Source organism: Ictalurus furcatus, chromosome 5 (genome assembly GCF_023375685.1).
Source record: "Ictalurus furcatus strain D&B chromosome 5, Billie_1.0, whole genome shotgun sequence".
Lineage (NCBI taxonomy): Eukaryota > Metazoa > Chordata > Actinopteri > Siluriformes > Ictaluridae > Ictalurus > Ictalurus furcatus.
In genome coordinates, this window is record NC_071259.1 from 31,396,235 (window position 1) to 31,422,219 (window position 25,985).

General features: G+C 42.1%; 1 protein-coding gene across 1 annotated transcript in view; it reads left to right on the top strand.

Annotated features, from left to right (window-relative positions):
• Window positions 1-1,329: 1,329 nt before the first annotated feature.
• The window catches only part of trabd2b (TraB domain containing 2B), a 70,150-nt gene continuing 45,494 nt past the window's right edge, over window positions 1,330-25,985 (top strand). Inside the window, exons 1-2 of the mRNA XM_053625920.1 lie at window positions 1,330-1,437; window positions 7,933-8,490. Coding sequence (XP_053481895.1) covers window positions 1,330-1,437; window positions 7,933-8,490 — 666 coding nt within the window. The remainder of the gene's footprint in view (window positions 1,438-7,932; window positions 8,491-25,985) is intronic.

Consider the following 25,985-nt stretch of genomic DNA (forward strand, 5'->3'; position numbering starts at 1 on the left):
TAGTGTAGGATGAAGGAGTTAGTGTAGGATGAAGGAGTTAGTGTAGAGTGAAGGAGTTAGTGTAGGATGAAGGAGTTAGTGTAGGATGAAGGAGTTAGTGTAGGGTGAAGGAGTTAGTGTAGGGTGAAGGATTTAGTGTAGGGTGAAGGAGTGGACACTTGATGAAGGGCCTGTGGAGAGTCTGGAGAATAGGACATGACAGGAACACACAGGGCCTCTCATGTCGAGCCTGTGTGCTGTCACCCTGCTCCCGAGCTCCCTCTGGCACTTTGTTTAAAGGATTGAGATGATTAATTGCTCGGTACTTGACTGTGTCAGGACTCTACCACTGTGCCAGTAACACCACCATCCTGCTGTAAGCGCTCTGATTCTGCAAAACACACCGTGGCAGTGATGAATCGACGGACAGAGTGTATGTGTGTGTGTGTGTGTGTGTGTGTGAGAGAGAGAGAGAGCGAGAGTGAGAGAGAGAGAGAGCGAGAGAGGCATGCTGGGTGTTAAATGTTCGAAATGACCACAGTGAGTGTTTTAAAAAAAGAAATAACGTGAAGGAACCTGCATGATCTCTGGCCATCTTTGAGTCCAAAATAAAAACACTTTCTCTTTCCCCATGTTTCAACACACACTTTGCACTTCTGTATAATTATTTATATTACTTATTTAATGTCTTTTATTATTATTATTATTATTATTATTATTATTATTAATTATTTCCTGTGTATTTATTCATTTTATTTGAAGCACCTTTGTGTACGATATATAGCCTGTAAACTTGCCTTGCCTTCCTATACGTCACACACTACACTACAATACACTACACACACACACACACACACACACTGATAGTGGAGTGTGTTTGTCCTTTAGAGAGTTCTCACTCGGCAAAGCAATAAAGGAGATGATTTCGGGCTGAGAGGCTAATGCATTCCGTTCCCACTGGTGACACACACACACACACACACACACACACGGACTCCCTTTCCCGAGCTCCCCTCCTCCGCTGAGGGAAACTCTCAGAAACACACTCCACCACAACCTCCACCTTCAGAGCCCTTAAGAGGAACCCACACACACTCATATGCACGCGCACACACACACACACACACACACACTCACGCACACATGCACAAGCTCACGCGCGCGCTCTCGGTGAAAGTCAGGACGCGAGCATGGCGCAGGGGCACACCGCTCCGCGCGCCTTCACGAAGCGCCGAGTTTAATCGGATCGACCTGTAGTCTAGTGCGTGCGTGTGTGTGTGTGTGTCTGAGACAGAGAGAGAGAGAGAGAGAGAGAGTGTGTGTGTGTGTGTGTGTGTGTTCTCTCCCGATATGAAGCGGAGCTCAGCGCTCGGATGGCTGCTCTTCTGGACTTTATTTCCAGCGGGATTATTATTACTAAACCGGGAGAAACCGAAACACTGCAGCAAGGAAGAGACGGTAAGAGACTAACTTCATCATCATCATCACCATCATCATCATCATCATCATCATCATCACACCGGACCCCGCAGGAGTCGCTTTGATCTTTAGACAAATAGTCAAATGGGCAGATTAGTGCATTTGAGTCCTTTCTAAATTCCCAAGGAATTAAAAATATATATAAGAAATGACATTTTTTAAAAAAAGGGTGATCTGAAACACATTTATCCCAGGTTAGTGTTTCTGCAGTCTAAACTTTCATTCGGATCCGCCTTGTGCATGTGCCTGCAATTACTTTAATTCTGTTTATGTAAATCATTTATTTTATTGCAGTCATTAAGTTTAATGTTCAGTGAGGTTTCAAAATGGCTTTACACACTGGGGCACTAAACTCAAAAGTGCCATAGAAGTCAACCTTCTTCTTCTTCTTCTTCTTCTTCTTCTTCTTCTTTTAATAATTATATGAAGTAAATAATTTTTATTCATTTATTATGTTCAAATGGTTTTGGCTGTATTTGCCACACTTTTATCCATATTGACTTACAGAAGTGAATATTAGGCAACATTTCTACTGCATAACATTTTTTAAATAATAATAATAATAATAACACAGATTATATTTAACTTATTAAATTATATATAATAAGTCACATTGTATATTATATTATGTTATCTAAAATTACCTTATATATTATATTATATATGGTTACATTTTGCTATCAACTTTATTAACTGACTGATTGATTGATTGATTGATCGGTGTGTTAAGTGCATGCTTAGTATTCAGGCCGAGGCCGTAACCTTTTTGAACCTGCAATTCATTACAATCACGCAATAAAGATGACGTGGCGGATTAATAACACGGCTATATTCCTTACACTCTTAAAAATGCAGGTTCCGGTTTGAACCAAAAAGCCCCCCCCCCCCCCCACACACACTTTTTCCAAGTTCTTTAGATAACCATCTATGTACCGGTGCTTTAAAGAACCCAGAAACGATTCTTCACAGCAGTGTCGTGTGCCACAAGGAACCATGCTGTCATAACTTCTCTAAAAACCACTTAGTGCTTTACGGAACCAGAGTAAGGTTCTTAAGAGTGACGCCAGGAGAACCTTTTCCAGTCCTACAAAGAACCTTATAGGGTTCACTTTAACCTGTTCCAGGATGACAACCTTGAAGAACCTATAATGAAACATAAAGAGTTTCTTTCATCTCCACGGAACCGTACAGATCACCTCAAGAATCATATACAGTAAAAAAATGGTGCTGTAAAGAACCATTGAAGAACTTTCCTTTTTAAGAGTGTAGGATTAAACACTTGACTATTGAATAAACATGATTATGATGTAAAGCCTGTTCTGTAGAAAAAAACAGTATAATAATAGTAATAATAATAATATAATAATAATAATAATAATAATAATAATAATAATTATTATTATTATTATAATTATCATCATCATTATTATTATGATTATTATGATTATTATTATGATGATGATGATGATGATGATTATTATTATTATTATGGTGATTATTATTATTATTATTAATTATTATTAATATTATTATTCTTTTTGTTGTTGTTGTTGTTGTTGTTGTTGTATCCCATGGAAACATTTGCTAAAACAATTACAAGCTCCAGAGGCACTCAGCCAGTTTCCTGTCACATTTCGGTTAAAAGAAACAAACTCTGGTGCCAAGTGAAATATTTCTTTCTTTCTTTCGCGTTCTCCTCTTTGGCTAATGTGACAGAGGAAAGTGATGATGATGATGATGATGATGATGATGATGATGCACACGAGTGAGTCCTGGTCATTCATCTGTACTTGTACAGAGTGTCTTTGGTGTTTTTTTTTTTCTTCTTTTAAATAAGGAAATGTAATTCAAACGTTTCTGTCGAAGTGAAGATCTACACAAAAGTCAGCTAGTAAAAATCAGATGATAAAGTATGCAGTGTGTGTAATTAGTGTGTGCAATTTCACATGGTATCAGTTCGGGAATTCTGCAGGTTTGAGGTAATGGACAGAATGACCAGGATTATGATATCATTAGTGTCATATTTCCTGACAGGGTACACAAACTACCGAGCAGAAATACTACGTTTAATAACGACGTGGTTTTATTCCTGTAAGTTCCCACAGTGTTTACTGAACCCTTACAGTGTTGAATAAACACACACAGAGCTAAGATAAATCATACGGAAGAGAACAAGCTCGTTATGATATTACTGAACTTCTTCAGTGTTAAAATAACTTAAATCAAGTGTTTAAATTAAGTGCTGAGTTCACCGAACATTTATATCATTTACAAGTAGGAGCACATTTGCACTTAGAGTAGAATTCAAAACCGTAACACTTAATTCAAGACTGTACTCTCTAATAAATGAATCAACAAACAACAAACAAACAAACAAACAAACAAACAAATATGGCGGTCCTGCTCAGGGAGCCCTGAAATATAAAACTCCACTGTTTCTCTATCAGATATGGAGAACCTAAGTAGAACCCTTTGAGGAAGCTAAGAACCATTAACTGTACAAACCGCCATTTTTTTTTTTTTAGGAATAAATGATTTTTTTCCTCCGTGTATGTCGGTGATGTCATAATATAAAAGAGATTTAGGCTGCTTCCAAACTTGGCATCTGTCTGTCTGTCTGTTTTCGTGTCTGTTCATCTGTCTGAGTCAGTCTATCTATCTATCTACCTATCTATCTATCTATCTATCTGTCTGTCTGTCTGTCTGTCTATCTGACTATGTATCTGTCTGACTATGTATCTATCTGTCTATCTGACTATGTATCTGTCTGTCTGTCTATCTATCTATCTGTCTGTCTGTCTGACTATGTATCTATCTGTCTATCTGACTATCTATCTATCTATCTGTCTGTCTGTCTGTCTGACTATGTATCTATCTGTCTATCTGACTATGTATCTGTCTATCTATCTATCTGTCTATCTGTCTGACTATGTATCTATCTGTCTATCTGACTATGTATCTGTCTGTCTGTCTATCTATCTATCTGTCTGTCTGTCTGACTATGTATCTATCTGTCTATCTGACTATCTATCTATCTATCTGTCTGTCTGTCTGACTATGTATCTATCTGTCTATGTATCTGTCTATCTATCTATCTGTCTATCTGTCTGTCTGTCTGACTATGTATCTATCTGTCTATCTGACTATGTATCTGTCTGTCTGACTATGTATCTATCTGTCTATCTGACTATGTATCTGTCTGTCTGACTATGTATCTATCTATCTATCTATCTATCTATCTGTCTGTCTGTCTGTCTGTCTGACTATGTATATATCTGTCTGTCTATCTATCTATCTATCTGTCTGTCTGTCTGACTATGTATCTGTCTATCTGACTATCTATCTATCTATCTGTCTGTCTGTCTGTCTGACTATGTATCTATCTGTCTATCTGACTATGTATCTGTCTATCTATCTATCTGTCTATCTGTCTGTCTGTCTGACTATGTATCTATCTGTCTATCTGACTATGTATCTGTCTGTCTGACTATGTATCTATCTGTCTATCTGACTATGTATCTGTCTGTCTGACTATATCTATCTGTCTATCTATCTATCTATCTATCTATCTGTCTGTCTGTCTGTCTGACTATGTATATATCTGTCTGTCTATCTATCTATCTATCTGTCACTGTGTATATCTGTCTATCTGCCTGTCTGTCTGTATATCTGTCTGTCTGCCTGTCTGTCTGTATATCTGTCTGTCTGTCCGTATATCTGAGACTCCTTTCACTGGGGCATTTTTATAAAACACAGATTCTCAGATTTCAATTTAACATAAAAGTCGCCGTGTGAGCCGAACTTTACTGTGGGATTTGACTGAACGGCATGAATTTTAACCGCGCGCGGTGTGTGTGTGTGTGTGTGTGTTTTCATGTTGGGATTGCAGCTTAGCACACCGTGTGTACTTTCTGTCTTCAGTAGGCTCGACTGCATCCTTTACCCTCGTGGACGTGTGGAGTTGAATTCATCCCGTTCACACACGGTTCGAATCGTACAAGCGTTATTTAAAACGGATCAAACTGTAACCTTTACGATATCACACCGTCCCCCTCACACCAGACGCACGCGATTAGCCGACATGCCCGAGACCCGAGAGCCGATTCTGAATGAAAACAGAAGCACTTACACTCATTTGACAGTTTTATTCACGACAGTATATTCTCTCTCAGCTGAATCATAGCCATTTCTCAATCATTTCACTTCATGCTTAACTCTGTGCTTCAGCATGTATTTATCTGAAGACAGAGACACTTCAAAGCACTTCAGTAAGTCGCTCTGGATAAAGGCGTCTGCCAAATGCCATAAAAGTGAACGTAATGTTAAGTATAGATTTAACGGCATGTGTAAGGCGGTCTGGGAAAACCCATCAGACATCACTGTCATGTCTAAAACCATCGCCGATCCCGGAGCCACGAGCTCCACATCCGAATCCAGGAGTTTGCTTGTCCTATAATCTTTTACTGACTTTCTAACCACCTTGCCTTGATTTCCGTCTGCAGGTATGATGCCGTGGAAGGAACTAGTTTAACAAACCCAGCGATGAAAAGTCAGTCTGCATAAAGACGTCTAAAAGCCTCGCTAGCTCAGAGGGACCTCCTCACAGGGTGAACGTCACGCTCCGATCAAGCTGTTCGATAGTCACGTGAAACGGACGAAAGTCTAATCAATTCGGCTTGCAATCAGACACCGACTGTGTCCGACAAAATGCCCGTGATGTTCAGCAGGAAATGACAGCTTTAAATATGATTTTCTCTCTTTTCGTTTTAAAACGCTAGACCTGCACACGCGCTTGAGATAAAAGAATTGGGTTGTAACTTGGTTATAAGGTATAAATAATAAAAAACAAAGCTTATGAGGTATAAATAAATGAACGTCACTTGAGACACACGTTTCGGCTCAGAAGGAAGGTCTGTCGTGTTCAGAACTGCATGCCGTAGAAAAAGTCAAAATGTCCCAGCAAAAAATGGGAAAATTTTTTTTAGCGAGCGCACTGTAAGACCGGATACGTTCATTTAACTCGGAAAATTTGAGGAAACTCAAATAAATCAGTTTCTTTAAGCCAAAGACACTTCAATATAACAGCAATTTCACTCAAACTTGTTATATTATATAAGTGTATTTGGCTTAAAGAAATTGATTTATCAACGTAAAAATTTTGAGGTAAAAATTTGAATTTCCTCAAATCTTTTGAGTTAAATGAACTTATCCGGTCTTACAGTGTGACAATATCTTCTATCATCTATATAGGAAGTATTTTCTATTACTTATATATATATATATATATATATATATATATATATATATATATATATATATATATATATATATATATAGTTATAAGTAATAGAAAATACTTCCTATATAGATGACTAGAAACCAAATATATTTTGGTTTATAAAAACCTATTTCGAGACTTTTATTTTGTAATTTTAATTGTTGTTTATTGGCAAATATTTACAAAAATGATCAGTAGCATTCTAAGCATTTTACTGTAAAAGAATAGAATTTATAATTAGGTCATTTGAAGCTTGAAATGAGTAAAAGCGTCTAAAAACAAGCCGAACAATCTTATTTTATTTATTATTATATCTTATTTTATTTAAGTTGTTTATTTATGATAGCTGCACGATAAGGAACGTTCATTCGATTTGCTCGTAATCACTTGCTTAAGATGTTTTATTTATTTATTTTTTGACACCCTTGTGTTCATCATGCGAAGATTTACTACAGACATCACAGACGATTTGCACTCAGTGCTTTTTTTTTAGTACCCCCCCCCCCCGCCTTAAAAAAAAAAGTCCAGCTGGACCTACAACGATACGACGGCACTCGAAGAAACTGTCAAACAAAACAAACAAAAAAATCAGAGACTAATTTGTAAGCCTAAGAGATTTGTTCCAGTGCCAACTTTTGCCCAAAAGAGACTATTTAAATGATTATCTTATTATTGTTCCAGTTATTATTTTAGCGATAACATAGTTACGACAAAAGTAAAAGAATATACACGGTTCTAAACAACAATATGCAACAGTGACGATTTAATCTAGTTTTTAAACAACGGCAGCAATAATAAAGTATTGGAATGTGTTTTTTAAAATGACATTTTCATATTTAAAATATGTATTTATTATTTAATTATATACAGTTGCAATCAAACGTATCCCCCCCCCCCCCCATTGCAAATCAGGTTTATTGTCGAAAGGGACAGACTTTCAGCGGTTTGCGATGAACAAATCAAACCAAAGCGATTGAAATAGTTCGACACGACGAACGCTTCAGGTGGTTTCCCCGAATTCAACCGAAAATGCGACTTATAATGATTTCTAAGCGGCTCTGTGATTGTCCTGGGATTTGAACTCACGGCTTTCTGATCGTGTTTTTAACTCTACGTTAAGAAGGTTGTAACTCGACCTTTGTGTAATGATTCTACTTACCTCTGACACCGTCACTCTCGTGTGTCCTCCTCCTCAGAGAGAGCTGAACTCGTTCCTGTGGACGGTAAAGCGTCCTCCCCCTCAGCCGCCCTCCTACCTGTTCGGTACGATCCATGTGCCGTACACACGCGTGTGGGACTTTGTGCCTGAGAGCTCGAAGCGTGCATTTCAGAGCAGCACGAGCGTGTTCTTCGAGCTCGACCTCACCGACCCTGTGACCGTGTCCAAGCTGGCCAACTGTCAGCTCTTACCTAACGGCGAGAGCCTGAGGAGTCTGCTGCCTCGGGACATCTACCTCCGACTGAAGCGCCACCTGGACTACGTGAGGCACATGATGCCGGCGTGGGTGAAGGCCGAGCAGCGCTTCTACGCCGACTACCTGTTCAAGGCCATCGCGGGAGACTGGGAGCGCAAACGGCCTGTCTGGGTGATGCTGATGGTGAACTCGCTAACGGAGTGGGACGTGAGGTGGCGTGGAGCGCCTGTTCTCGACCTGTTCCTCGCCCGCGAGGCTGAGCGCATGGGCAAGAAGACTGGAGCCGTGGAGAACGTTGAGGAGCAGTGTCATCCGCTGAACGGGCTCAGCTTTTCCCAGGTCAGTGTGTGTGTGTGTGTGTGTGTGTGTGTGTGTGTGTGTGTGTGGATTTCCTGACCCTGGACACCACACTAGCAGGACTGACTCAGTATTTTTTAAAGAAAAGGCTAAGTCTTATATTCCAAATGTTTGTGCCTCTGTGTGTGTGTGTGAGTGTGTGTGTGTGTGTGTGTGTGTGTGTGTGTGTCCAGGTAGATCCTTGCACGATGCACGTGCGTAAACTCACTATGAACAAATAATCCATAATCAAAGTAAAACAAAAACAGAATGTGGAAACAGGAAACCAAGGCTTGGAAGTAACGATACAAAGAGCACAATAAGAGTCAATGAACAATGGCCATGCATACACAAACTAATCAATGATTAACACGGAACAGGTGAGCACAATCAGCTAACAAACCAATAACTGGACAGGTGCAGAAAACCGAACGTAACTGAAACCCCAGCAAGAGAAAAAAACAATAAAAGACAGTTCAGACTTAACAAAAAACCAAGAGGTGAAAGAAATAAGGGCCAAACAGGAAGCAGGTGAGGAAGAGCATGGCCAGTAGATTTCCCGGGAGAAACGGGCGTGGCCATGGTAGTCTGATGACAGACATGAACAAACTGGAGCTGATGAATTGAACCCAGTGATTCTGGGTATTACTTGAATAATCACGTGACGACAATCTCATGCTGATGACATCACCATCTGCTTGTCGAGTAGGACGCATCTGAGGCAGCGTTTTGATTTATTGCACTGAGTCATGTGTGTATCTCCTGGAGGAAATTGGCGGTCCAAGCAGACCCGGCTGTGGATTAGGTGATATTTATTATGTACTGACAAACAGGAGCGAGACAAAACCGAAGGAGACGTCTGATTGTGCTGCAGTTCTGGGAGAGTGCTGCGCCGTTGAATAGATTGATAGATCTGGGTTGAGATGAACGATGAGCAGTTCGGAAGAATCGTGTTACGCGGTGTCCCGTGACCACGGACTGAAAGACGGACCCCGTAACCTAATTACGTGATGACACAAGCGTGGAGACTATCTGCCTTTCATTTCTCAGCCGATATAAAAAGCACCAAAGTGAGGTCAGATATAAAACTGACCTCATTTGGTGTCATAACGTACCCTCTGTCGGTCTGTTACAGCTCCTGGAGTATAACCTCTTCGCTAGGTGACACTCACACACACACACACACACACACACACACACTCCCAGACGGGCTAACACACCGACTCGCTGCAACCGAACCTGCAAGGCCGCGAGACTCCGGCGCTAATTTGAGAGACGTCACATGAGCCGAACAGATTCTCACTTTTCATTCTCCTAACTACGCTGTCAAAGGAGTGCGGTGAGGAATCGTGGGAAATGTACGCCACGCACCGGATGACGGCTTCTTCCCCGACGAGGTCGGAGCGCCCGTCCCGTTCCCAGACCCAGTGTGAGAAAGGTTTGTTTTTTAAGCACATTTTATTTGTCTCGCTTATCCGGATGAACTCTGATGAACTCGAGTGTGGATGAAATTCCAGCTTTCAGATGTGTCCCTGCGAATAGTCGAAAGTTAACACTCTATTTATTCATACCGTGGTGTTAAGAGAGTCATGAGAGCCAGGAGAGGTGGTAAGTGATATCTGTCAACACGCCTCACGGGTGCCACAAGCGGGTGGATGTGATCGCGAGCTTCTTTATTAATAAATCCGAATCCTCGGTGTTATTAAACTCACAAACGGGATGCAGGCGTGGCTCGACCCATCAGACAAACAAACTCGAAAGAAGAAGAAATGCTCGGCGTTGAGGAAACGGGTGAAATTCATAACGAGGTGAGCCTGATCCATGTCACGTCTGGACTGATTGGAGTGCCGGCTGGTGGTGGTGATGTCACAAAAATCTGAATCGTCTTGCAGCGTCGTAATCGGTACAGGCGAAGGTCAAAACACGAGCAAACAGGGCAGTGTAGGAGGCTGAAATCTAAAGTGGAGAAAACAGACAGAAACAATGCTCGGAACTGCAATCAAAAGAAAGTCGGAAGATTGCGTGGGAAAAACGAGCTCATGGAATACAGAGGAAACAGGTGTGCTCATTTTAATCAGAAGAAGGATTGGAGGAGCGATGGCTCCTGAATTGGTGGTGGAGTCGGACGTGACGTTATTATTATTATTATTATTATTATTATTATTTCTTATTGGGGGCACAGTGGCTTAGCGCTTGGCGTGTTTGCCTCGCACCTCCAGATGTTGGTTGTTCCAATCCCGCCTCCGCCTTGCGTGCGTGTAGAGCTTGCATGTTCTCCCCGTGCTTTAGGGGTTTCCTCCGGGTACTCCGATTTCCTCCCCCAGGCCAAAGACATGCGCTGTAGGCCGATCGGCATTCCCAAATTGTCCGTAGTGTATGAATGCCCTTCACACCGATTGTGCCCTGCGATGGGTTGTCCAGGGTGTCCTCCCTGAGTTAGGCTCCAGTCTCTCCCACCACCCCGTGTAGGATAAGTGGTACGGAAGATGGATGGATGGATGGATGGATGGACGGATTATTTCCTGTTGTTTTGGGATCATGGCTTATCTTTCTCTTGATTACGACCACGGTCAATTCTAAAGATCCTGCCAGACAAGGCCCGCGATTTGAACCTGAACGCATTCGTAGCGATCACAACACAAATCCGGCACAAGAAAATGTCATGAAAATCCAAATAAGCCGAATCGAATGAATTTGCACAGTAGGGGTTGTGGTAGAGACTAGTCGAGCGTGCGAAACAGTGCTTTCAGAGCCACGGGTTGCGCATCAATATCTCAGCTAGGTTAGTCATTCCGGCTCCAAGAGGCTGGTCCAGACTCGTTTTCAGACACTGCTGATGAGTTGAACATGGCTGAAAAGCCCCTTAGATAGAAACAGGGTCTCAGGAAGGCCAGTCATTGAGCTGTACTCTACGGAGAGCTCTATTGACGCGCACGAGTTTCCCAGCGTAGATGGAAAGTTACTGTGTTCCCATAATGGCGAGCATTGCTTGTTTTCACATGCTTTTGTCGTTTTTTTTGGTTTTTTTTTATTTTAAAAAAAAGTAATTTAATTTAACTTTCTCCTCCTCTGTCAGGTCACTGTTTTTTGTTAGTTCAGTCTGTTATTTGGGTCACATGTCTCTTCTTATTACTTCATCACCCTGTGTATATATTTCCGGTTTGCGTTCTCTGTCATTGCGTGTTTTCGCTTCTCGTCTCATGTTTCTCGGGCCGTTTTTTCTTTGCGTCTCGTGTTCGGTGCTTCTCGCTTAAATAGTTACCTCATGTGCGTTTTCGCAGTTCTGTATCATTATGCTGATTTTATTTATTTTTTTATTAAAACCTTTACGCGTTCGTATCCAGTTTCCTCATACGTCTTTGTTTCGATGCTTAATAATAGTCCCAACGTTTGGAGATAGGGACGGGTTTAGCATTCATCCCTTTCCTTACAGCGTCTTAACTCCAAACAGATTGCCTTCTGTCTTTCATGGGATCGGGTCCTTTTTTTTTTCTTTTTTTTTTTTTTTTTTTAACGCACGATATCCTTACTGTTCTCTATTATTCCGCAATCATTTACAAGATGCCACATCTTTAGGTTTTCTCTCCTGACTCTGACCGACTTTCCGAAAAGCCGACGATACGTTTTAAACCGAATCCTTCGGATAGTCGTTTTCAGGAAAAACAAACAAAAAAAAAAACCAAACTTTTTTTTTCAAAAAGACAGGACAAAAGGACAGAAAATATAAAACTGCTCGGCCTGTCTAGCCGTGTCAAATTTCTGCACGCGGTAACGATAAGCAGAATAAACACGTAGCCCGAGTGCGATTGTAGGAATTTTGTAGTTTGTACATTCGCAGCATGCCGTTTAGGGAATTTCATGCCTCCTACACCTTTCAGGAGTCAATTCCAATTACTTCTAAACTGTGCATAAAGCGTATCGGATGTCATTGTAATGGATGTTCTGCGTCAGCCAGCGAGGAAGTTTCTGGCAAGAGCTTAACCGCCGAGCTCTTTTTGATCACGGCTCCAATCAGGGGCCTTTCGAACATGTGGACTTCCTGTGGGTCTCCGCATAGATGTAGTCCCAGAAGAACTAAAAGAGCATGAAATGGAAAAGGACGGTTTTAAAATGAGTGTGACGAGCTTGAACTTGAGGTGGGGGGGGGGACCGGGGGCGGACGTTCAATCGAACAGCGTCCTGGCTGAAGTCTGAACGTGTGATCGACTTAAGGAGGGACATGAAGAATTAATGTAAGACATAAATGCCTCGAGTCGGGGAGATCTGAATTGGGAACGGCTCCACACACTGGGAACGGCTGGTGTGTTACTGAGTCCTAATAAAACCGAACACTTAGGCTTTCGTCAAATCTGGCACGAACGTCGACCCGAACAGAAAGAACGTCTAGGTCAGACGGGCGGACTTCCTTTCTTCATCTCCTCTCGTCTCTTCTGTTTCCTGGACCGTTTTTTTTTTTAAATTTTCCACCTCACTACACGAGCAACGTTTCTACCAACATTCACCCTGTGTGTGCGGAGCTCGCATGTTCTCCCCGTGCTGCGGGGGTTTCCTCCGGGTACTCCGGTTTCCTCCCCCAGTCCAAAGACATGCATGGTACGCTGATTGGCGTGTCCAAAGCGTCCGTAGTGTACGAACGGGTGTGTGAGTGTGTATGTGATTGTACCCTGCGATGGATTGGCACCCTGTCCAGGGTGTACCCCGCCGCCTTGTGCCCGATGCTCCCTGGGATAGGCTCCAGGTTCCCCCGTGACCCTGAAGAGGATAACGCGGTATAGAAGATGGATGGATGGATATATTATATATATATATATATATATATATTTGTTCATTTAGTTTTAACAGATGTACACAATTCTTGCAGTGTCATTTAATCAAAATACTTCCATATTAAACTGTTTATTCCATCTGAGCTGAAATTCAAACACTAACTGTAACATGAAACCCGGTTAGTGTTAATATTCAGTAACAGCCTAGAACAGTACATAAGCATGCGGTTTGAGCCGCAGCGCTGGTATATTTCGCTGAGGTAGATGGATAGATGGGGAAATTAGTCTGTTTTTATTGTTGAACGAGTGCAGCGTTTCAGGATGGTGAAAGAAAACTCAACGTTGACGCTTGAATACTTGCGTACGTTTAGATTTTTGATACTCTTTGACCGTCACACCCGTCGATTTCTGCCTCCCTTCTTTACACCGAGTAAGATTCGGACCCGTTACCCAGACTTTTACCTACGTCCTGTACTGTCAGTACGTTCTGAGTCTCGACTCGAGCCGTCTCTGGCAGCAGACGAACCGTTTCTCCTTCAAACCGTACACGGTTAACCATAACGCCGAGGACGGCAGCAGGATGAGAGATTTATTCACAAACACAAACATCCAAACGCGGTCCAGAGCGAGACATTCGAAAATACACAACGCCACTGCTTATTTGCACTTCGGATCGAGTTTCCTGTGTTTGCTTTGTCCGCGTAACCGAGTAAGCCGTATCCCAGAAGCACTTGTCGGACACAGGCGATAGAGCTCTCCTGCGTTTTCGGGCTCGAAAACACACAGTCGAGCGGTCAGAAGGCTGGAAATTCACAAGAATAAACCAGGCTATCGATTACATAACAAAGGAGCGCCACAGAAATGGCAAACACACTCGTGATCTTCACAGTGATTTGGTTTACTCATTCTCTAAGCCTGCGGTTCACAAAATAGGATCTGTGAAGCATCACTACGTTTTATTCTATTAAAGTGATAGGCATCACAACATTGTCAGAGTTATTTGATAAGTTCCTATAAGTATGTTGAATGGAATCTTAATAGCAAGGTGAAAATGTTCAGGAGTTCATTTTTGACCGTTTTTAGCCAGTGGACTGAGGCTGATTTCCCGGCCAATCCGTGAAGTTCACCGGTTATACAACCACAGACCTAAAACACAGCTAAACAGTTAGCTAAACACATTTAAATAAAAATAAAATAAAATAAAAGTCCGTGGAAAAAGTTCACCTTTGACCGATATGCAATGTCGAGTGCGAGAAGCTCCACCCCTAATAGTTCCTGGTCTGAAAAAAATAAGAAAACGAACCTGGCGCTGGTCATGAAAAGGTTCCTGGAACCATGGTCCATGAAGTGTTTGATTGAAAAAGTGCTACTTTGATCTGCTGCCATGTTGATCTGACGTCACATGCTGACCTCAGGGTTAATGAGACCTTCCTGACTTCTCAAACAGGAATTTTTTTGGGGGGGGGCGTTCTTCGGTCGGATATTTAGAGTTGCAAATTTTTAGACGAACGTAACACTAGAAAAGTCCTTGTTGAGGTGATGGGAGAAAAAGTCACCTGAAGGAAAAAGTCCTTCAGTTCCTTGAGAACTTCCTGCAGTGAAAAGACACCTCTTCTTCCTGGTTCTTTCTCTTTCTTTCTCCGGTAACACCTTCTCTCGTCTCTCTTTTACCTCCTCTCACTTTTGTCTCTCAAATCCACGCTGCCTTCAATCTTTACTCTTAGGTTCTCTCCCTCTCCTCAAAACCTTCCCCATATAACATGGCCAACAGCTCTAGAAGCTGGGAGGAAGAATGCTCAGGAATGTTACAGAAAAGCAGAACCCATCTTCACAGAGCACCCTGCCACTCATGGGACGTCGGGATGCCGGATATGATGGGGTGTGTATTTGATTCTGGGTCTGGTAAAGACTCGTGTCTGGCCCGAAAGCTCTCAGGTGGGTTGGAGAAGGCCGAGGAGCGCGCATGGTTCATCTCCGGAGCCGCCCAGGCAGACAGGCACAGACAGCAGGGCCGGACTGCTAGCTAAAACTCTCGCTTAAAACACACAACACACAAACGCCCGAGGGAAAGTGGAAAAATCCGCAGGAAGCCGGTCTGTCTGTAAGGCAGGAGACCCGAAAACTTATCCCCAGGACTGTGTACTAGAAAGCAGGTTAGCTGAATCAGTTTAGCAACACAGTAACGCCAAAAGAAACCCAATGTTCACACTAGCAACTAGCAAGGTGCTTGTGTCCCTTGTAGTTCGTAGCTCGTCGGTGTGGCTTGTTCAGTGGCATCTATTTTCTTGGTGCAGAACACGACTTCTGATTTGTGAAATAAATATAGCTAACTAGCAGGCTAGCCTAAGTGATTAGCCAGTTAGCTGGAAAAGCCAGCTGCTGTACATAAGCTGTGATGTTTCATTACATCGGCTAGTTCGTTTTGACCACGGGGGGTCTTCTGACATCCAGAAACACAAACATGAAGGCAAATATGACCCAGCTAGCTTTCAAATGCTTCAATTTGTAAACAACGCCTTAGTTTCGTCTGACATTTTTCATTTACAAGAATTGAGAAATTTTCTACACCCAGGATGATACATGGGATGCTGCCTTAAAATGTAAGAAATAGCTTTTATATTGAGAGCAGGCCAAAAATGCGGCCTACCTAGCAAGCTAGCTGCCTTCTAATCGGAACATGATGCTAGCAAAGTGCGGAAGTGTGCACCAAATGTACAAGCATCTAGAGTACAACCCATATATGCATAAAGTTTGAATGTAGACCAAAAACACCCATGTGATTGATGCCGTGTTCTAGACTAGGGTCAAAGGCTACAACCTTGCAGATGTCAAAGGCGACCTCAAGGGGATGGGAGTCTCTATGGGTGATTGAGGCGCTTTGCAGTCTGGCACAGTGGGAATCTCTCTCTCTCTCTCTCTCTCTCTCTCGTAGAAATCTCTTCATCTATTCATAAATCCCCCATTTTACACGGCTAAGGAATCCCTGTAATATCCAGCCAAGATCATGCTAGTCAGTGACCTTTTTATAGCTAGTTATAAATACTGAACAACAATCTCACTGCTTCAATCCTGAAGTCTAAAGAGTTGGTCTCAGGTCTTCTGTGCCCATTAAGAGTGGATGAAGACCTCTGAGCCGAGACCTCTGAGATGTCTCGAAATTGTCCTGATCTACTGCACACTGGGATCTTAAAATTAGGGTTGTCATACTTTTCACTATATATATATATATATATATATATATTTTAGAACTTTCATTGTGTACTTGATCATCAATTGCTGGGAATTTCATAACACAGAAACATCTCAGATTGAACACCACTGCGTGGAAATGACAATGTTCCTCATGCTCATCCCCTATAGGAACCACCACTTGGAATCTTAAAGCTTGGTTCTCTCCCCAAGACACCGCAACTTCTTCCCCCCAAATTTGACCGTTTGCCATTTCCTACCTTTTCTCTATCACACAACAGACGAGAGCTAGGACCTCCGAAACACCTTTTCAGACTTCAGTATACATGAGCTCATAGAAGCCAGTGCTTAGTGTCCCTGATTGACAGGGAGAGAGCGTGTTGTCCTTCTCACCCAAGTCTGTTCTCTTGGAGAACTCTCTCCAGAGTGTTTCCCATTAAGAAAAAGTTCAACTCTTAACTGTCCTTTTTTTTTTGTCTTACTGCTAGCATACTAAACCTTGTACAGCACTTCATCCCTTTTAGCGTAGCATTTCCACTAATCGGTGTCAATTTGAATGGACCTGACCGTTGAGTCGTGGAGTTACATACTGTACAGTACATGGCACCGTTGTTTGTTTCCATTCGGTCATACTCCGTCTTTATCTAACGAAGCCCCTCTGAGCTCTGCGTGCTGATGGTTCTTGGACGGCGTCCTCCAGACTGGATTAGCCGAAATATTCACATACATTCCGAGCCAAGGACCTTCCTGCGAGGACAGAGGCACGTCGGCCCAGTGTCCCGCTTCACTCTGTGCTTGTCTGGTTGGATCTCTTGTAAATAGCGCGTGTTTAAATGAAGCAATTAAAGCGCGTCTGACCTTCCCATACATGTAAATATTTACATTCCAGAGCTGCATCGTAATGGACTGAGCAACGGCGGAGCAACAGCGGGGGAAAAAAAAAAGCAGCCACCTCACTGTTCTTGGCAAGATAACCGCTATGCTCCTGTTATCCAGCTACCAGCTTCCTCTGATCTAGATTAGCACCGGCCTGAGTTTATTTTGCCATACGATGCTACAGTTATACTATAGGATATACAACATACTGAATAACATGCTATGGGAAGAAGTTGGAGTCAGTTCATGTACTTCGTGATTTTATTTGTTTATAGAAGCTTAAATCTAAATTTAAGAAAGCTACGTCCAACACGGCTGCCATTTTCATAAGCTCTACATTGATCTGCGCCTGCAAACAAAGCCATCTCTAGCTTACTCTTCACTCGTACGCGGCTTCTTCTCAGGGATGTTGCTTGCCCAGAGCGCTGGATTGCTATCTTGGACATTCCCGAATCAGAACCACTTTATGGCCGAGTATGCGATATGACAAGCGTACAAGGAATTTGCTTCAGTAATTCAGTTCAGATTTATTTGTATAGCGCTTTTAACAGTGGACGTTGTCCCAAAGCAGCTTTACAGAAATATATCAATTCAGAGTATACATTTTTAATTTACGAACTTGTCCCTAACGAGCGAGCCAGAGGCGGCGGTGGCGAGGAAAAAACTCCCTGAGACGATATGAGGAAGGAACCTCGAGAGGAACTGGACTCAAAAGGGAACCCGTCCTCATCTGGGTGGCAGGGCATCAGGATGGATCAGGCAGGTCTGGAGAGCAGAAGTGGTCAGGCTCACTGGTATGGCAGGAGTATCATGTGTAGCTTGACTGAAAGAGAGAGGGCGAGAGACGGAAAGAGAGGGAGAGGTTATTAGATATAGTAATTGTCCCATAATGTTTAAAGACAGCGTAGTTAGCGTGAGTGCAAGCAGGGACTCCGGAGCAAGACTAGCTATGACAGCATAACTAAAGGGCGAGCCAGAAGGTACCACAGACATGAGGACTTCCTGTGTAGGATGAGCGGTACAGAAAACGGATAGATGGATGGAAACAACTTTATCACATATTGGATTTTTTTCGTCCACATTTTAGACACGTGTGTAAGAAACTTCTAAAAATATATCATACATAACATTATTGGTTTTAGATATACCTTCGTATACGTTCATACATACGCACACGCATGAACTTTGCACTATCTATGTCCTGGTTGTCAAGAAACGGGTTTTTCGAGCCCGTAGATAGAGGCGGATCCAGACGTAAAAAGGTTACGAAAGCGTGCCTATTTTCCAATTACGCCAAATTCCCCCGACGGAAAATCCCCCGAAAGCAATAATCTTGGGGTTAAGGGCCCTGAATTAGCAGTACATTATCAGCCATCAGATTTCGGATTGAACCCATGACCTCGTGAGTCACAGACGATGTTCCTGACCTCCGGCGCTGTGCGCTGTGCGATGACATTCCTACAGTGCAGTCCTTTCACAGTCCTCAGACTACCAGCTCTACACACGGACCCTGTGGTGAAAGTCGTCCGTGAGAGTGTGAAGGGGCTTCAGCTAATCCGTCGCTCGGTGTAGCCCGAGGTGCTGATGTTATCTTTGGATTCTTTTACATTAGCAGTCAAGCTGTGACGGTTTGTTCGGCCGATTTAGCAGTAAGTGGAAAATTGCGTACATTTTTTTTTTTCTCCCTCCGCCAAACTATTCCTTTAGATGCGGTGCAGAATGATGGACATGTGCGCAAGCTCGAGATTTAAATATATCTCTGAGAAGTATCTCGGAGGACGTGGCAGGAAGTTGTTATCGGCCGATCTGTCGTCGTGCACGAGGCGAGTCGAGAGCTGCCTTAATGACTTAATTGGCTCTTAATTGCCGTCTGGTATCCAGAATGAGTTAAACACTCGTGGGCCGGACATTACAGGAGACCTGGTGGAAGCTAAAATGGCTGGCTAGGACACATAGAGTCTTTAACTACAGTCAGATGGGCTACGTGATGTGTGGAAGCTCCAATGTGTTAGTTACAGAGACAGATGCTAACAGCATGGCTAAATATATGTGTGTGTGCGTGAGACAAAGTGAACAGAAGGTCATAAGGTCATAACAGATAAATGATGATGATGAGCAATAAAAAAAAAAATAAACATTTCTAGCAAAGTGGTGAATTTTCCCCCCAGGATATTTTAGACATCATTGCACATTTGTGCTTATTAAACAAGCCTGCTTATGAAAGCTTATGAAAGTTAAGCTAAGCTAATGACTGTGGTGCTAACCAAACAAGCGGACCTGTCGATGACTATGGTGCTAAGTGAGCTGAGCTAAGCAAGGCTATGGTGCTAATGCTGCGTTCAACTAAAGCTCGTAATTCCGAACCTCCGACTAGGAAGTCCAAAGAAATCAGCTCAACTCGGAATTCCTCATCGGAAAGCCGGTAAGGTCTCCTCAACCCCGAGTTCGGCGTCTACCGCGTAGCGTCGAATCAAACATGGCCGCTCTCACCGTGGACCGATAAATAAAATATCGCTCCACTGCTTTAAACGAATTCGTATCAGTATTTAGACACAATTGTCGGTCGGTTAAATCTATTAAGTAAGACTGACCCGAGGACGTAAATGCATCATAAACGCATGATCACTAATGTTAGCCGGCTACGTTGTCGCTAGCTAAACACGTCATTCCATGGAGGCGTCCATGTTTTTCCGACTTTGTGGCTCAAACGCACCAAGTTTGAAAGTGAAGTCAGTTCCAAGTTCACATTTGTTGACACGTATGTATGACGACACGCCCTGATGTTTCGTATTCCTTACTTAATAAATTCTATTTTAAGTGAATCTGTAACAAATTCCCAGTTTTCCCAGGGTCGTTTTGTTCTGAATCCACATCGTCTGTGTTTTGTTTAGATTTCCATGGGCCATTGTTTGTGTTTTAGACAGAAATCGAAACTGTTCCTGTTCCATCACTGATTTGTTGCCCTATCGTGTTCACCTGTTCTGTGTTTAGTCCTTGATTACTTTGTCTGTTTGTCCTCTTCTGTTTCTTTTTCTCAAGTCTTCCTGTGAATTTATTGCCTCGTTATGGTCTTCCCGGTCTCGACTCTCGCCTGTTTCCCCCATCTTACGATTACGAGCGGTCCCGCCGTTCTTTGTTTTGATTTGTTGCCGTCGGCCTGTGTATCGAAACCCGCTATGGACTTTGACTAGGATCCGCCCTAATTAAGCGCACGTTGAGTCCTGCCTTCACTCACCGCACGTTACAGAAATATCATTGTACATCAAAGAAACAGATTCAGGTTCATGGAGGAAAACAGATCAGCTTCAGTTAGCATTCCAGTGCTACATCTTTTACATGGCTCCAAATGCTTCTGCTGAACTCACAGCTGTCTCTTTTAATACATAGCTCGAAAGATTTCCCTTTTAAAACGAAGCATGCTATCCAGATGTGTATTTTTTTTTTATTTTTTTTTGCCCCAAAAGCCAACAAGTTGATTAATCAGCAGGTGAATCGCCTCGAGTTCATAACGACCCGACCCGTATCGTCTCGTCCTCGCTGAGCCTGCACTAATGAATTCTGCACGTCGAGGTGGATCGTGACGGAGCGCCGGCCGTCTGAGGCGGCTGGTAACGTGAGCGGCAAAGTGTATTTCCACACAGCGGGTTTCCCAGTGCCAAGTAACGAACCTCGGTTTTCCCCTTTAGCCGGCTCCTATTTCCTGCATTCCTGTACGGGCTGGAACTGACACTTCGGCTGAGCTTTAACAGCCTCGTCTCAGAGAGAACAAAACCCCTCTCTGACCTCAACAATCAACAGAATTAGAGACAGAAGCATGGGTGATGTTATAGATATCGCTATAGCGATGCAGCGGAGTTACGGTTATCACCCTGACGTTGATTATTTTCCAATCTCCTGTTCAAAGATCACCGTACTTTAAAAAAAAAATAAAAAAAATCTGTTTATAATCGCATTCAATGCCGTGGAACGTCCCAGGAAAAAAAAAAGTTCGTTCCTGTTCTCACTTACGTTATCGCAGCTATAAACAGTCATTCCTTCGTACGCAGTGTGTCGTGTTACCAAGAAACCTCGGTCCTGAAGGGATCGGAAAACTTTCCAAGGCGCTGACTCTGGAGACTCCTTCCTTAAACATTCATAAAACATCTCTTTACAGAAAACTCCACCGTATCAGCAGTTACACGCAATTTTAAAACCCCGTCCGTGTGGCGCATGAATTTTTCTTTTTTTTAGTGAACGTTTATAAAAAGTTGTAACATTTAAAAAAAAAAAAAAAAAAAAAAAAATCGTGAAAACTATTTTTTTTTTTTTTTTTTTTTGGTGAACCGCTTGGGCTTCCATTATCAGTCCAACATATAATTAATTAATTAATTAATTAATATTTTACAAATGATTTACTTCTCTCTGTATTCGTGTCAAGAAACCGAAACCAACAAGTGCATTAAACTGACAGTTTATTATGTATTTACGATTCTTAAAAACAATTTAATGAAAGACCGTCTGTGCTTTCTGACTCTCCATTACACACACGCACACAAACACACACACACACACACACACACACACACACACATTTTATATATATATATATATGTAAAATGTTCTTGGAATTCCTCAGAGTTTTGACAAGATCTGAGATTGAAAGTGTTTTTATATACATTCCTCAACACACACACACACACACACACACACACACACACACACGCAGCTAGTTATCTCCAGGTACTGCCTTTGATGTTGTCATATCTACCTTTACCTGAGAGGATGAGATAGGCTTCTGATGTATTCCTTATACCGAAACAGGAGTGAACTCTTCAACGCCAGACAGATTTAGTGCAGGTTATTAGGAAAGCTCCAGGGTCACGACCTTTCTCACTTCCAGACGGCTTATCTGGCCTTGTAAGAGAGTTCACCGCTGACCTCTGACTGACCCCCTGCGTTAATATGATCCATACTGCTTCCTATGGAGTGCTGTGGTCATATCTGGGCATGTTCATGCACACACACTCACACACACACACACACACACACACACACACACACACACACACACATGGATGCATGATATATAAGCATATAAAATATATAAAACCTGACAGCTTTAAATCAGTGTAGCATGTAAAACCTGATCAGCCATGGTGACTGAATGGATCCAGACATCTCTCTCTCTGTCGCTCTCTGTCTCTCTCTCTCTCTCTCTCTCTCCGTCGCTCTCTCTCTCTCTCTGTCGCTCTCTCTCTCTCTCTCTCTGACTCTCTCTCTCTCTGTCTCTCTCTCTCTCTGTACTGATAAAGTACAACACCTTTTCCAACTTTTCCGACACGGAGGAGTTTACGCTTCGTGGTTTCTCTGTAACACGACAAGCTGTCTTATTAACCTCAAGCGAGGCACTTTGGGCCATGTTGTTAGGAAAATAATACACTCATCTTAGCACCCTGCTGTTGATTATTTTCCTATAGCGGCATGCCCTCCAGAGTGTTTTATCCCTCACATATTTACAGTGATGTCACAGCGAACTGAATGCGTACTACATGAAAACATCAAACTGACGCGAACTGTTCTTGTCCCGTCGTTATCTCAAAAATTAAAGCTGGAAAAAAACCCCCAAAACGATCATATTTGCCACCAAATCAGGACAAACCCGATGACCATGAAGATGGCATGCAGACTTTCCAAAGGTATCTGAGTAGAATAATGCAGTTATATCACCTGTATAGACAGGGAGTACTTGGCTAGATAAATCACTTTGCATTTCTGCCATCGTCATGTTTAACGGATAGTGTTTATAAAGAAAGATTGTAGGGCTGTAAACGGTGGCGAAACTCTAGAAACCACTGGAGTTCTGGGTGGATATTATACAGCCTGGAGGTTTTAGGGACTTACAGGAAGTTCATACGGAGTTTATAGGATTGATAAGAGGGAGGTGGAGTTCCAGGTGCGGTCTCGAGTTATTTCACGACTCCTTGTATTAGCAGCTGTGCCAGTCAGTTTGTTATTTGCTAGATTGTGAAGAAAAAACAGACTGAAATGATATTCGGGGAAGATACGGACTCCTCGCTCCTTTCTCCCAACGATCGCTCGTCTAACAAACTGTACCCGAGGTGAAAGTCTAAAAAAAGAAAAAAAAATCATTTTTTTTTAAAAGTACAAAAGCAAAACAAAAATCTATCTATCTATCTATCATTCTATATATCTAATCTATCTATCTATCAATCTATCTATAAAAACACATTATAGATTAGGTTATATATATATACACAGTATCTCACAAAAGTGAGTACACCCCTCACATGTTTGTAAATATTTGATGATATCTTGTCATGTGACAACACTGAAGAATTGACACTTTGCTACAATGTAAAGTAGCGAGTGTACAGCTTGTGTAACAGTGTAAATTTGCCGTCCCCTCAAAATAACTCAACACACAGCCATTAATGTCTAAACCGCTGGCAACAAAAGTGAGTACACCCCTAAGTGAAAATGTCCAAATTGGGCCCAGTGTCAATATTTTGTGTGGCCAGCATGATTTTCCAGCACTGCCGTAACCCTCTTGGGCATGGAGTTCACCAGAGCTTCACAGGTTGCCACTGCAGTCCTCTTCCACTCCTCCATGACGACATCACGGAGCTGGTGGAGGTTAGAGACCTTGTGCTCCTCCACCTTGCTATAGGGCTTTAGTGACAAAAGGTTGAGAACGTCTGCATTAGACCTTTGCCGAGTCTACTGCTGAAAGCTTTTTAATGCTGGACATCTGGACGGAAGTAAAATCACAGAGCGGATATAGGATGGAAATATTTCCAGCGGCCCAAGTAAAACCAAATCTGTCCAAACATGGCTTACAGTAACGAGCAGTTTATATTGTAAAGTACATTGTTTGTAATAAGGAAAGCCATTAGCCAGATATTACACAACTTTAGTGTTTTTTTTCTTTCTTTCTTTAACCTAAGACAGGGTTTTTGTGAAGCAGAATTCTTCCAAAAGACAGTGCTGGATTTTACCAAAAGGAAAAACGGAGAGGAGAAACCAATAAGGCAGCGTTTAAAGAAGTACTGGCACAGGACCTGCGTCTCAATCAATTCCTTTACATTCTTTTTACTGTCTGCCTGATTCTGATGAACTTTCTTTCCCTCTCCTTCCGTACCTTCGTCTCTGCCTCGTCCTCACTCTCGTTAACTCTCTTACCACCGCTGAGCTGAAAGCGTTTAAACGTAACATCAAACACATGGCAGCGTTTAGAGAAGGCAAATGAGTTGAGAAATCAAATTTGTTTAAAGATTCCAGTCATGGTCCTACGGTAGCCGGTTACCGAGGGAGACAGTGATGCCTATTACATTACATAACATCCACTTTAAAAAAAAAAAAAAAGAAAGAAAGAAAAAAAAGCTAGAAGAGATAGATTTCTTGGTGAAGAATAAAGACAGTGAGAAAGGCGCTTAGAAGCGTAAGAGAATTCAAAATTGCATGAGAACTAAAAAAAAATAAAATAAATAAAAATCAGGTTGGTTGGGTAAAAGATAGGTAGGGCGTGTAAACTTTTGCACAGGATGATTGTTATTGTAAATTGTTATTATTTTGTCTTCTGGGAAACACGTGAATATCTTATGTAGCTTCTGAAGGGCAAAACAAGAAATAATTTAAACTGGTCCTCCTGCTCAAAAGTTTACACCCCCCTGGCTAACCCTAAGATGCCCAGTGTTGTCTCTGTTGTTTATAAATTTGTTTATTTAAACAGAATTATATCACAGGATAATTCCATTCAATCTGATTGGTCAGAAGGTGCTGATTAAAATTCGACAGTATAGGTTTATATGAATGCACTATTGTTTAATGATTGTTTCTATAGTAACGACTCATTCACAGGCACTTGTATTGTCTATTACAGAGATTTAAACAAAAAACACGTATAATCATCGATATGGTGGAGTTTTCTGTCCGGAGATGTTTATTTATCGTTTACGGAAGGAGTCTCCAGTGTCAGCGCTTTGTAACAGTCAGAGGTAAAACTGTAGCTTGAAGTTTTCCGACAGAAGAGGACAGAGGAGTTTATGCTTTTTGGGGTTTTTCGGAAACAAGCCTCATTTTTTAACGTCGTTGCTGAGGGAACGACTGTTTATATCTGCTATAACTTAACATATGTTTATGGCTGTGATAACAGGAACTAACTCGGTTCTCGTGTCTCGTACATGGCTATTACAAAAGGTGCAGACGTTCACTGATCCTCAAGAAGGCAACACGATACATTAAGAGCCAGGGGGGTGTAAACTTTTGCACAGGATGATTAAATTGAGTAAATTGTTATTATTTTGTCTTCGGGGAAACATGTAAATAGTAAATATCTTATGTAGCTTCCGAAGGGCAAAACTAATAATTTAAACTGGTCATCCTGCTCAAAAGTTTACCCCCCCCCCCTCATTTTTGAACTTGGTTGCCGAGGGAACGACTGTTTATATCTGCTGTAACTTAACATATGTTTATAGCTGTGATAACAGGAACTACCTCGATCACTGTTGTGTCTAAGGCGATTATCTTTCTGTAACAGCATGACCTAAAGTGTTTTTTTCTTCTTCCTTACTTATCACGCAGCTAGTAAATATTAAACATTTATAACAGTTTGTTCCACTTTAAAATGAGCAAACCATCTAAGCGCTGAGAGGGAATACATCCTTATAA